The following is a 14,222-nucleotide window of genomic DNA, read 5'->3' on the forward strand; positions in this document are numbered from 1 at the left end:
TCCAACAACTGATGCAGAAGCTGGATCCGTCAAAGCGTCTAAATTATTGCAGCTTTTCCTAAAAGGGCAAACTTCTAGATCTCGTAGAACCGGAGGCTCTGGCACAGGGCTCAGCAACCTTTTTCAACCTTTTTCAGTGGCTGGTCCACTGTCCCTCAGACCATGTGGTGAATGAATTCCTGTGCCCCACATATAACCCAGAGATGTGTTTTAAATAAAAGTACACGTTCTACTCATGTAAAAACACCAGGTGGGCCCCACAAATAACCCAGAGATGCATTTTAAATAAAAGGACACATTCTACTCATGTAAAAACACGCCGATTCCCAGACTGTCCGTGGGCTGGATTGAGAAGGCGATTGGGCCGCATCTGGCCCACGGGCCTTAGGTTGCCTACCCCTGCTCTAGCATATTGGGAATTGAGTTTCTGTGGCTGTGTGGCTCTTCCCCCTGTGACATGATCCCACACTGCTGGGGAGTGCGGGTGATGTGGGCTGCAGTGACCTCACCCATTTGCCTACAGACTTGGCTTATTCACACCGATACACACACCTCTGCAGTCTAGGAATCTACCACAGGGAAGTTGCTCTAGATCCTTTAACGTTGCCTCACTTGCCCAGACTTCTCATCCTGTCATGGCAACATGCTTTGTACCGATCTTTGAATGCATACAAGAAATGGCAGTGGAGAGTTTTGCAATAGTTACAAAAACTTTAAAAAATAGCAAAAGTATTTGGGTAGGGCATGTGCTGATGAAATACTCTGCAAGATTGGGGTTTCCTGGGACAGCATCTTTTGGTGCCTTACGCAAAGTGAGATTGTTCATCATTCAGTCCAGTTTGGATTATTTATGTTTCCTCGTCTGTGCCTCCTAGGAATCAGCTTTATAGCAGGGCAGAAAGTTGGTGCATTTGGCCCAGGGTTGTGCACTGGCTCTTCTGGGTCTTAGGGAGGATTATTTCCCATCACCATATCCTTTTAACTAGCCAAGGATTAAAACTAGGCTCTTATGCATACGAAACATATACTCTATCATGGAGCTGTGTGGTCCCTCTCCCTCACATGAATGCAAAAACAAAACACCATTTTATGAAACTCTAAAACCAATAGGCAATAACACTGCAGGGAGTGGCTCATTTACATTTTTATATTTATTAAGATCTTTTGTCATTGAACTGAAGCAATAAGAAACCCTAACTTTAATTAATATAGATATTTTTTTCTTTTAATCCTCTAGTATTTACAAAGTATACAGAACTGCAGAGGTTTTATGTACATATTCACCACTTGAAAGGAAGACCAGCTTATGCTCCATCCTCTGTAACAATTTCCTCCTCAGACAGCAGTAGTTCTGTTTCTGAGCCCAATTCAGAGATACTTTCGGAGGACAGTACACGCTAGATGTCTCTACATTGACCAGTCCTGTGTTCAGTCTTAGAAGATAGGACTCTTTCTTTTGTGTTAATTCACCTATTAAGATGCCAGGCCTTTGGGGAGATTTAAATGCTCTTCTCTAACTTGGGGGTTCAGTGTCTAATTTTGAAGCAGGAATATGTAGTTGTATGGGTAAAAAGTTATCTTTCCAGATGTCACTTTCAGCTCAAAATCCTTCCTCTTTAAATAGCCCAAACCTTTGGGCTTTGACACCTATACTTGAAAACATACAGAGTGAGGGGTGTTTGAGTTTTGCTCAAAAGCAACGTAGTTTTCCCTCAGTCTTTTCAATAGATGAATGTTCAGCTGCTAAGAGGTTTGACATAAGGAACCACTGTACTAGCGTTAGTCTACAAAAGAAAACCTAATATGTTTAGAATTCCTTAACCAAAAGAATTACACTTCTACAATTTCATTAACACTGTCTATAATAGATGACAATGTTGACACAAATGAATACATTGTCCACTTCAATTTATTCATGGTGAGTATGGTATGTGTGGGGCAGTCATCCACCTTCAAATATGAGAGGGGGTCCTGAGTTGCCAGTTGCTTATCTATGCTTCAAGACATTTTGAATGTAGTAGAAATTTTGCAGTGAGAACAGAGGAATTCAAAAACCCCACCTACACACACACACACACACACACACACACACACACACACACACTTTATAAATTAGCCTTGAAATATTCAGCCAGTAAGCGATCCTTTTCTCAGATACCACACAGGCCTACTTTAGCTATGATCTTCTAGAACTTTCTAGCCAGGCTTGACTGACAGGCAAGGTTCTGGGGGGAAATCGCTCTGAAAAGTCAGTGCAAGCTAAAACTTCCAAAAGTGAGGGTGAAATAAGTTCCTTGTTCTGGAGAGAAAAGCACTGCTGTGGAAGTCCTAGTTAACCACACCTTTTACAATACTATAATAAAAACCAGTACTAATAGAAACGAAACAACAACCAAGGGGTTGCTGAGTGTTAAGCCCATCCATCCAACAGGGCAATAACTTTGCTAAGGAAACTTCTTTAAAGGGGTCTCTCTATCTGGAACATCCTTATTTGGTGAAGATTTAAAATGACAAAATTTGTGCTTTCCAATGATTTCTTTAAAGCACTTGGAAACCTGTACCTCCAAAGCTAATTTATATGGCAGAACACCCTATGTAACTTCTAAAACCTATTCCATTTGGAATATTTTACTCCCCGCTACCTCACAGCTCCTTACTGTAGTCTGGGTAACTAGGCCTTGAACATCCCAAGCTGTTCCCTTGACTTTCAAATATTCAAATTAATTTGAAATAAAACGGCTGAATTTTAACTGAACACACGCTTGACTCTGGATTCACCTCCACCTTTCACTCTCTGGTATAGTCAGAAAATCTTCAAATTGAACCCAGTTCCCCCTTCACTAGCATACTTAACTGCAGATCCATCTCAGATGTTAAATTTACCCCCGTAACTATTGTTATCCTATCATTTTGTCCTCTCTGTGGCATTAAAAGCTTTTAAAAACACATGCACACATTCTACTCTGAGGGATTTTTTGTCCAGAAAACGTTGCTCTCAACTTGTGATTAGAAAATGGTTTGCCCTTCCCCACACAATGCCAGAGCCCCACCATGTTGTTCATTATTCCTGAGGAAGCGAGGTAACAGGCTTTTAATGCTGAACGGTAATTCCCCAGTGTCAGAAATAGATATAGTTTTTTTTACTTTGTCCCCTCCCCACTGGACAATTTACCTTTCTTTGTGCTTTTTGCCCTCCACAGTTAGCCCTGTACTGAGGTAATATGAGCATTAATCCTCTGTTCCCCACACAAGTGGATTTTCCTGGGTTGGAACAGTTTTATACTGAAACAGCAGTATTCATTATACCCATGGGCTGCTGGGTTGTAGCCTGCACTGTGAAAATTATTGTACTGAAGACTCCCTCTGCTTTCTGGAGCTGAAATGTACCAGCTGCCCTTGGAAGTTCGATCAGCTTCAGCTTCTTCACTTCTGCCTCCTATTGGCAAAGCAGTCCTTAAACAATGTGTACCTTGGGAGCAATGTTAACATTAATGCCTGTCATTACTGCTAAGATTTCACTCTCTGGGGGGGAAGTTTATTGTGTTTGTTAAAACCAAAGTAAACCCAGGCCCTACTGCCGGGAAGTAATTCTGAAGCTGTCTTCAATAAATTATTTTTCTCCCTTTCCTCCTCACAAAGGGAGGGTCAATTTATTCAGATCTCGAAGCTCTGCTTTAGATAAATATATTTACTGCCTATATTCTGCTATTAACCATCTTCTCTTAATACAAGCAAAACTATGTAAGTTCTTAGTAACATTTGACATGGCGGAACCAGTCAATCACACTGAAATGGCCAAGCAACTCAAGGTCTTTTTCATGATCTAATCATATTGCAAGGTCTCACAAAAAAAGACTATCGTAACAGCATTTTCTTACCAAAGTCCACCATGCCGGAAGTTCTTAGGAGTGGTCCGAACATGGTGGAATGTTTTGATCCTAAATTCAAGCAGCCCACGTCACCCAACCACATTCCCAAAGTTGCCCAGCGTCTATCTTAAGTTCCACAGGGGGACCAGCCCCCGGGTCTCTTTCTCGTAGATATCTGGGACCAAGCCAATGGGTGACGGTACCATCTTGACGGTGTTCTTGCCAAACAGCTTGCGTTCGTACTCAATGAGTTGTCTCCAGAAGCCGACATTGGGCCTTACGACGGGTCGCCTGCTCTTCACCCACTCATGGGCATCCAAGAGACTCAACCGGTGGTATTTCATCAAGTAGGCGATGCAGAGGGAGGCGGATCTACTGACCCCTGCCACGCAATGGACAAGGGTTCTTCCATTCTTCTTCCCCGTCTGGTGTATCCTGTCGGCCACAGAGTCAAAGTACAAGGACAGCGGAGCGTGAGGGAGGTCGGGGACAGGCACCTTGACGTAGTCAATATCTGGCCAGTTGGCGTTGGGGATTTCCATGGTGGCGTTCACGACGCAAGTCACTGCCCTGGAGTAGACCATGTGCCTGTTGGACGCAGCATTGCCGGAGGAGAGGTAGAGGCAAGGGGAGATCTGAGCGATGCCTCCTAAGACAGACAGAGTGTTCCCAGTGGCAGGGGCAGGCTTGGCCACAGAAGGAGGCGGAGAACGGCGGAAGAAGCCGTGGTTCCGGAAATTCATGGCGGATGGTTCAGCGTACATAACAGCTAGGGGGGAAGAAAGAGGTGATAAAGTTCAAAGAACTGGTGCACTTAAACAAACAAACTAAAGAGCTAAAAAATGCATGATTCCATTCTTTCACTTGAGCAGCTGCTACTGAGAGTTTGGCACGCTCCCAGAGAGCAAAAGTCCCCATGCCTTCTCCTTTTCTGCTACCCCCCCCCCATTCTAATAAATATAAGAACAAGCATGGGATTTGGGGAGGCGTGGGGTGAGACAAAGGTGGGAAATGAACTTGCAATTTTTTAAAGCAGGTGGAAGAGATGGATAGGTATTTGTGGCACTGTGAAACAGGAGAGAAAGCGGGTGGATGAGCAGACAGAGCAAAGTGAGGTGATAAGGGGAGCAAAGGGAGTGAACGGGATGCAAAGATGGGGATGTGGAGGGAGAGAGATCAAAGAGTTCTGCTTCCGTGCAAAGCCAAACGTCCCCCAATAGCCTACCTACCTCGGTCATTCCGTAGTAGCTGCTGTTCTCATCTCAGGGTTAGGTTGTGGGGAGGGAGAAAGGGAAGGAGCTAGAAACTGTGATGCTGCAGGAATGATGCGACAATGGTGGGAAAATGGAGGAATAGGGAGAAGGAGTGGACAGCTTCTTAAAGGGCCAGCGGACTCTTTACCAGCCCCTCCCCATTCGACCTACCCTGCCTAACCCATGCCCATTCCTAATTGGCTATCTGCACCCCACCCTCTTTGCCATCACAGCCATGGGCTCAAAGCGTGACTCATACTCAGTGATTATTGGTGCAAAGGGAGGGTGACAGTTTTGCATCCGAGGTTCCCTCCTCCTGTATAGGAGGTGGGGCAGGTTTGTAATAATCCCCCATAGTTTTTGCTTCTTCCCCCAAATGTTCATCCTCTGTTCAACAATCTGGCCCCATCTCACCTCCACAGTAACTACCGCTAAGATCCAACTAAAAGACCACTCCCTCAGTAAATAAAAAATTTAAAAAATAGCAGGGCATTGTGGTCCTAACTAGATATTTCTGGTTTGTCCTGAAATTTGAGATGTCTGGGCAACATATATTTGACATCACGGGGTCTACTAGACTGCGAGTATACAAAATGCTTCATTGATGCATTCTGCAAGGATTGTAGTGGGTCCATTTGGAACGCTACATCCTGGAGAATAATGCTGGGTCTTGCTGGGGAATTCAAAAATATACTCATTTACCTATTAATCGGGCTCAACACATAGTCAGTTCAGATATGCCACCAAGCACAATTATAACTTGTCACTCCAACTTACTTTAACTCACACAGAGAGGTTTTCGTTTTATTTCACTTCCTAACTTGAGTTCATTCAACCGTTCTTGTGGGGTGCTTTCAGATGCCACTACCATTGAAAACTAGATGAGGATATGGGTCCAGGGAGGGCATATACTCAAGATCTTTTAACACAGATCAGTTGGAACTCGTGCTTTAAACTGATCTACAATGATCAAAATCAAGAGAAATCCTGGATTTTGAAAGGCTACCCCCTCCCCCCCATGCTTCCATCTTCTTAGGTAACAGGTTGTGTGTTTGTGTGTTAATGCTGAGGGGAAATGGTAAGGAGGTCTTTTGAATTAACAAGCAGAATGTGTTCTATGCCTGCTTCCTCTTCACTCAACTTGTGAGTTCCCCCGCAACCAGCTTTGCTCCCTGTTTAGATGTAACACGAGTCCAGTCTGAACAGCTCTTGAGGGATCCACACTTTGGATGACAGTCTCCATCTATTTTATCTCTTCATCCTATGAGGTCCACTCACCTAAAAATCTCTCATTCTCAACCTCCTTTGTTTTTAGACATGACTGTGATATTGAATCACATTCCTTTCAAACCTCAAAATGCATAAACCTCTAGCCCCCTCTCCCTATTGCCTGCCACCAATAAACCCACATCCCTGGGCCCTTAACCTCTGGCTCTGCACCCCATAAAATGCACAATTTCCATGTGTGTATCTAATCCCTTAGCCCAGTGTTTTAACTCTTTTAGCTAACACAGGCAGACATGGATGGCTTTACCACTAGCAAACCTCCACCCCTCCACCCCGGTATTGTTTAATACCTAAACTGATTAAGAGTTCTGGAAAATTTGAATGCTAGCACCCTATTTTGTGATCATTGTCTTTTGCTGGCCCAATAAAAGTACCTAATATTGATTTTGGAATTAAGCGTTGCAGCATCTAACACTGATTATGTCGATACCACCCCCTGCAAATGTTAGTCCTCAGTCCAGCCCATCCTTCAGAATCATACTGGAGAGCACAGCACAGCCACCCTGTGCTTGTGTGTGTGGAGTCATAAGGGTGTGGTAGTTATTGTGGCTCGACTCGCTTTAAATCTTACATTTATCTTGCTCCCATGTCACCACCAAAGCTGATCCCATGTGCTCCTCCTCTCAGAACCCCAAATTATTTGCCTCAAACTCCCCAACTGCTCCCGCTATTCAAATAAACAAACATCTAAGAACATCCCCAGCTGCCACTCGACCTTCCCTCCTCACCCACTCAACTTCAGAAATCATGACCCTTCTGCACAAATAGCAACACCAAAATCAGTTGTCCCCTCTACTCCAAACAACCCCAAACTTTGAAAAAGGAAATTATGTTTTTTTAATTACCAGGCAGTGCTGTCTTTCATTGGAAGCTCTGAGAACAGCTCTCAAAAACTCTCCCCAGGAAAGAAACCCTCTTTGGCCCACCTAAATGGTTTTGAGGAAGGAGGCTAACGGGCGAGAAGACGTCTGAATGTCTCTGATTTCCGATCGATCTCGTAATCCCCTTCTTCTCTGCTTCCAAACAGATCTCCCTTTACAGGTGTATCTATAATCTATTTTAATAAATACTATATATCTCTATATAGATTTTTCTCCTCCCGGCCTTGCTTCTTCTCTCCTAGCGCCTCTTTCCTTCTGGGTGGGGATCAGGAGTTTCCTTCCCTGGCTCCCCCCCAGCATTGCCTATATACCACCCTTGCCAGCCCCCTCCCCTCCTGGACCACTCAAGCGTTGGAGGTAACAAAAGGTTGCCATGGCGACGGGATGCGGGGGAGGATGCTGTCGTCAGAGCCAGTGACACAAGCTGGGGCTCGCGAAGGGGGAGGAGAGGAGGAGGAGGAGGAGGGACTGAAAACCCACGGATTTTCCCTTCCCGCCTCCGCTTCCGGGGTAGATTCTCCTCCCTCCGCTGCAAACTGTGGAGGTTAAACCCCCTCCTCCAGCTGCCTTGGAGACTTCAGTGTTACAAAATTAACCTCAAGATTAGGCAAGATTACTGATAAGGGGGAGCCTTATCAGGAAGTCCAAAAAGGCTCCATTCCAGGAAATAAGAGGAGGGCAACATTATCTCCCCCACTATTTTCTGTGCGTGGAAAAATATTCAAGCAGCAGGACGGGACACTGTCCTCTCTCTAATCACGGGCTGCGGCATTCACACGTACACAGAGAAGTACCAACTGGGAACTCGTCTTCGGGTCACCGTTTTTTGGGAAGCTCACGCCACTGCGGAGAGCCTCCCTCCACACACACCCCAGCTCTGTGCGTCACAATCAGCCCATCATCCTCGCCCCACTCTCACGCTTCCACGTTCCTGTGAGCGAGGAAAGTGCGGGGAACACGCGTGAGTCACAGCGAAGGTGCCAACCGAGGTTCCCGTCCCTGGAGGAGAAGCGATTGCAAAGCTCTGTTGGGAGAGAGGGAGGGCGCGGGCTCCAGAGGTGGGATAAGAAATTACCGGGGTGGCGGCGGGGGGGGGGGGAGGTGGTATGTGGAAAGCTACAAGTTAGGATCGAGCGACATCCTGTGCTAGGACACGAATATAAATTAACTCAGTGGATGTGGGACACTGAGGGCCGGTATGGAAACATATATGGCAGAGCTGCCGCCCTAAAATTAATATCCTCCCGCCCCAGGGATTTATTTTCCTTGAAGGAAAAAGGTGGCCTTTTAAAGCTCCGTGTTCAGGGGCAGTGTATCTGCAAATTGCAGCCCTTGGAAGCGTGCAACAGCAATCGCAATCGAGGGCGTTTGCCTTCGTACCTTGGTCGTGAGCTTCCGGGAGACATCTGGCCCGTCGCTGTAGGAGACGGGACGCAAAACCAGAAGGACTTTGCTCTGACCCAGCAGGGCCGTTTTTAATGTTCAGCTGCGTTTCTCTTTTTAAGCCACGCCTCCTCCAGGCACACTTTGTCACGGGAAGAAGCCAATCTGTCCCTGCTTAACAATATGCAAGAGGCTTGGTTCCATTGCCCCAGAAGCTGGTGCGTCGCAGGCAAGTTCGCGTTCGATGCTGAGTAAGGATTTCTTGCCTTTATACATTTATAAACCGCCTTTCCAGGGGAAACGCTTCAGGAAACAATGTGCAAATACAAAATTGCCCCATCGTCAAGCAGTGCAAAACATATTTAAAACATCTGAGAGCCACAATGATCTTAAAAGATCTATAGGGATCCGCCTGCAGTTCTGTTACGTGCTCGAAAGTCACGGATAGTAATCCTGAAGTTTGCACCGCCCGCTTTAGTCAACACAAGGGAATACAGTACAGTACTGTATACCCAAACGGAGGGAAAAATCATGTCCTTGTATCTAGCTTATTACGGTAAGCGTGACTCAGCGTATCGCTTTCTTCGTCTCACGTCCTATGCGGAAAGCGTCAAAGCGTTACCGTATTTAGCGGGTTAAAGTTCGCCTCGCCTCAAAATAATAGTGCGCATTACCGTCACTACTGAGTTGTGTGCCACTTTGTAAATAACGCATAAGATGCTGCCATAGTAAAAGATTCGAAACATTGCAAGATGCAGTGGAATAAACAGATTCCCTGGAGATATGAAAACCGTACCACAATTGCGGGCATACATAGCTCCATGTGAAAAAGCATATACAGTAAGTGTTTAAGAGAGGAATAAAATATGTATATAGGACATGGACATTCTAAGGCTGGATTTTTTAATGGTTGTATTCTGCGATATGTCATTGACACATTATTAGTGCACTAGTTAAAGTAACTGCCTGATAGTCATTGGTTGTGGATTTTATACTGGACTGTCCATACATCGCCGACTTTATTAGCTGTTCTGTGGTGCTTCCTCAGTGTTACTGCATCGTTGCCATCTGGAGGGGCACTTTTGCTCTGTATCACAACAAAAGTAAGATTTTTAAAAAAGTGGAAAATTTGTGTTCTAAAAAGCTGCAGGATTTCAAGAGGAAATCACAGCCCACGCACTGATTGGGAAGGGAGCAGTATATCCGCGCCAAAACTTTTGCAGGGACAAACAATATTGGAAGCAGGATTGGGAATAGTCACCCCATACCTCACGAGAGCAGAAATAATCAGGGACTCACAATAAAAGACTCTGGAAGGACCCTTAGTGAGGCAAACACCAGAGTAAAAAGGTGAAAGGGGGAGCAACTATGAACCAACAGCTTTGGGGGCACCATGCAGGCAGGCTGCCTGTCACACACAACTCTGTTCTCCAGCCAAGGACCATGGAGGAGGAAAGGAAGACCAGAGACACCATCATCTGCCCATCTCTCACTGCCTGATGACAGGACTGCTCCCATGTGTAGATGGGGACATTGCAGCAAGAGTGGCTTTTCTCATCCCTGCATGACCAATTGCACATGCCGGGTAAAATTCCCTCTTTTACGCAGCTGCATGTGCTCTACAAACATGAGTTTATAGATATATAAGCCAGTGTGGTGTAGTGTAGTGGTTAGACTCAGGGTTGGGCCAGGGTTCAAATCTCCACTTAGCCATGAAGCTTGCTAGGTGACCTTGGGCCAGTCACCGCCTCTCAGCCTAGCCTACCACACAGGGTTGGTGTGGGGATTAAATGAGGAGCAGGGGAGGACAATGTTCAGCTCCGTGGATAAAAAGCTGGGGTAGAAAGGCATTCAATAAGAAAAATACATGCCCTGTCCCCTCTTCCCCACATTTCATCACCCAATAATCCCAGGGAATGTCGTTTGATTAGGGGTCTGCCGATGGTGCCTAAATTACCTCAGAGGACTGCAGTTCTCAGGGTCTCCTGTGGAGAAGAAATGGCTTTTCAACTAATTAATGCATGAAATGCAAAGGGAAATGTTTATTCTGCAATTGGTCACCCTGCACCAGAGCAAAACCACAGAAAACTGTTAATTCAGTGTTTTTCAGTGCTTCAGTGGTTTTCGGTGCTTCAGACTAGAAAATGCCAGTAAATAATAAGAAAATGGAAATGGACTTGACCACGTACAGAAGGCAGGTTCCTTCAACACTAAATTACCACAGCCCAATCTCATATGTCTGGGATTATGAGCACAGTTGGAGGCCAAGCACTTGTTTGTTTAGAAATCCAGCGCTATCGTAACTGCCAGGTGTCCTGGAGTGAAAAGGCTTAGTTGTCATAGCAGCAAAAGCTGGCCTCCCGGTCTTGTTAACCTGCTTGCTGTTTGCCCATAGCGAAGGACTGTGGTCGTGTTTTGTCCAGCAGGACATCCATGTTTTTTAACGGCCCCAGCACACCAAGTAACACTTTTCCTGGCATGTAAGGAAGGGGTGGGAGAGCCTGTCAGCAGTCCAATACCCAAGAAGGTAAAGGGCAAAACACTGGCATACATTCACCCCTCCTCAAAGCCATTGTTGACGTAGCTCTCATATTTCAAATTCTTCCACTTGCATTGTACAGCATGTACCTTGAAAATGATGGCATCTACTTTGCTGAGTTAAATGTGCCAGGAATCAACAGGCTTGTATTTGTATAAGTCTGGATAAAGACCTCTGGATGTAAAATACGACCACATTTACTAAATAAATTAAAGCAATACAGCTTTAAAAAAAGAGATATACCCCACAAAATATTAATCAGTGCACTAGACACAATCTTCCCCCTAAGATTGTATTTCTTCTGTGAGGAGTTGGTGGCCTGCCTAAGAAGTTAAGGGATACCAGGCTGAGTGCCAGTATTTATATAAGCACCCTTAACAAGTAGCTGACAAACCAATAATTTGCAGGAGCTTTCCTTGACATGGGAGACAAACCAGACTGAAAAACCTCCCTTGCTAAAGGTCTGCTATTCAGATCTTGGTTGAAAGTGCATGATTGCCCTTCCTAGGAGGGTGGCAACCACAGACACCAGTGTTATATGTGAGTGAAGTGTCTGGTCACGGGCTTCTCAATACACTGTCAAGGCTTTCCAAAGTGTAGGCAACAAATTGTGTATGATCTGTTAATGAGAGAAAGGAGGCTGCAAGACCATGAAGATGTGTGGTAGGCGTCAGAGAAGGAAAAGTAGGGCAGCAGCTCACAGGAACTGGGCAGGTTGCCATCCCCCTAACAGCATTTTTATTTACACGTGACCAGGTTTACCTCCATGTTTTGAAAAGGCTGGCCTCTGATAAAGGATCAGGAAGATGGCTCATATTCTGATGGCTCATATTCTGCACAGCTGGCAGTGGCAGCTCTATACACAGAGCAATATGGGACTTGAAATTTGGCAACCCTATACCCCCCTTCCCCTTTCCCCAACACAAGAGAAATACCAAACCAATCCAGAGTACTACACACTAATGTCTTCATCCCTTTGCTCACAAAATTCCTCCATCTCCTCTGCAGTCCTTTCAGATGGTCCAGAACAATCACAGGCCTCAAAAGTATTTTTCAGACAATCAGTAGATCAGCATCTATTTCAGTAGATCTATTGAGATTTTACTAAACCTTGCCATGGGTGTACCCAGGCTTTTTGTTAGGGGGGGTAGGACTTGGTTAGGGGGAGCAGGACTTTTGTTGGGGAGGCAGAACTGATGTGATTGGTCAGTTAGTTAAGTATTTCTGTTGTTTTACTTGATATTGGGGGGGGGGAAGCTGCCTACACCCATGGACCTAGCAGTGTTGAAATAGGTTCAGGACACAGACAGGGCTGCCATATGTTCGGATTTCAAAGGCAGAATTTACATCTGGGGGGGGGGGGATTTCAGAAACGTGTCATGGTCTCTTGGCATCTCTTGGGGGTTTCCTTAAAAAAACAGCTCAACAGCTTTTGGGGTGTCCTGGTTTTTACTTGGAAATATGGGAACCCTAGGCAGACTCACATCTTGCTGTCATGGGCATAGCCAGTGCCCCTCAAATCCATACAAATCTTAGGTTATGTCCCCGTAACAAAATCCTGGGGGGGGGGCCCAACAAAAAGCCTCGCTATGCCCATACTTGCTGTCCTTCAGTTTGCTTGGAGGAGCTTACCCCGTGGGCCTAGGAGCTGTTTGGGAGTCTGAGCTTATGCTCCAGCTGCTATAAATTGAGAGAAGGCTTGGCAAAGGAGGAGGAGCTGGGGCCTGCCCTGTGGTGTCTTTCTAAACTGAGAATGTACAGTGAATCACCGCTGCAAGAACTTGGCAGAACCAGGGCTAGCTTTCGCTGAAGGAATGAGCGAGAAGACACTCAAAGGCAGAGAACAAGTGCAGCAGCTGGAGTTCCTCGCTGCCAAGGACAAGCACAAACCAGACTGCCACAAGGACTTTTGGTTGGGAATGGGAGGGGAGCTGCTATCCTGCTTTGTTTAACTCAAATATATGCCCCTCTCCTGTGAGACAACAATAACGCCATATGGGGTCAATACTGGATATGTGCATGGCAGGGCCTGTGGACTGTTCATTCAAAATGGATCACTTTAAGCCATCCGCTGACTTGTGCTTATCAGGAAATCTTGGTGAAAACTAATTACCGGTAAGTCCATGCTAGTCTTACTCAGAGTAGGCCTGCTGAAGTTAATGCACACAAGCAACTTCGGTTCATTAACTTCAATTGTCCTCTTACTGTATAAAAGCTACTGAGTCCTATGGAGAAATGACCACCGATACTGGGTTTAAGCAAAGAGCAAAGCATGTTTTTTTGCTTTTCTTTAGTGTGGGGTGCCTGACAGGAAACGTGTGGAGCTGGAAAATCTGCTTTAAAACCCACCTGCACTGCACAGTGTACCTCTGTGCACTTGCTGTTGTTGGGTTGGATGGCAAAGCTTTTATCTTATTCCCAATTATTCCCCCTCTTGCACACATACACTCATCTCCACCTTTTTGCAGCATAGAGGTACAGACACCGCGGCTTTTACAAATGGTGCGTTTTATTTATTGCTCCAAAATAAAAGCAAATGAGGGTGGGAAGGGGAATACCTAAGGGCTGAAAAATAGGGGTGTAAGGGGTTATGGATGCAAAAGGAAGCATTCCCCAGAAATCCCATCTCCATGGCGGTGGGCGGGTTACATCCCACTGTCCCTTTCCCCAACATGAATGGAACTATGAGGGGAACCATGTTGCCCACAGAGGGTGGGGAGAACCTGGAAAAACATGATGCCTTTTGCCCTTTTTCAAAATGCAAGAGAACGGTCACGGGGGCAGGGGGAGAAGAGTCGATCCAACAAGTTTGATAATACGGGAGATGAGAAATGGACAGATGGGGAAGTGATATACCTATATCCAGCCCCATATTGGAGGTAGGTGGACGGATGTAGTTCTTAAAGGGGGCAAACGCCTCCCCTGCCCCATATACACCCTTGGGGGACTTGAGATTTCGTTCCCTCTAGGGTGTGTGATTTGGCACTCCCCATCGGGATTCTCCCATAAG

At 45.7% G+C, this 14,222-nt stretch overlaps 1 protein-coding gene across 5 annotated transcripts; it reads right to left on the reverse strand.

Annotated features, from left to right (window-relative positions):
• Positions 1-1,136: 1,136 nt before the first annotated feature.
• LOC310747523 (dual specificity protein phosphatase 14-like) lies at positions 1,137-8,926 on the reverse strand. 5 transcript variants are annotated; one of them, XM_083581980.1, is made up of 2 exons: positions 8,671-8,926; positions 1,137-4,638 (listed from the first exon to the last, which is right to left on the reverse strand). In XM_083581980.1, exon 2 carries the CDS (start codon positions 4,631-4,633, stop codon positions 3,992-3,994), a length of 642 nt encoding a protein of 213 aa, XP_083438106.1. In that variant the 5' UTR covers positions 4,634-4,638; positions 8,671-8,926; the 3' UTR covers positions 1,137-3,991. The 5 variants fall into 5 exon arrangements, with proteins under 5 accessions (XP_083438106.1, XP_083438105.1, XP_083438104.1 ...); XM_083581979.1 differs by having other exon boundaries at positions 5,099-8,687; XM_083581978.1 differs by lacking the exon at positions 8,671-8,926 and adding an exon at positions 7,255-8,615.
• Positions 8,927-14,222: the final 5,296 nt, after the last annotated feature.

Source organism: Podarcis filfolensis (assembly GCF_964270895.1).
Source record: "Podarcis filfolensis genome assembly, chromosome: 13".
Lineage (NCBI taxonomy): Eukaryota > Metazoa > Chordata > Lepidosauria > Squamata > Lacertidae > Podarcis > Podarcis filfolensis.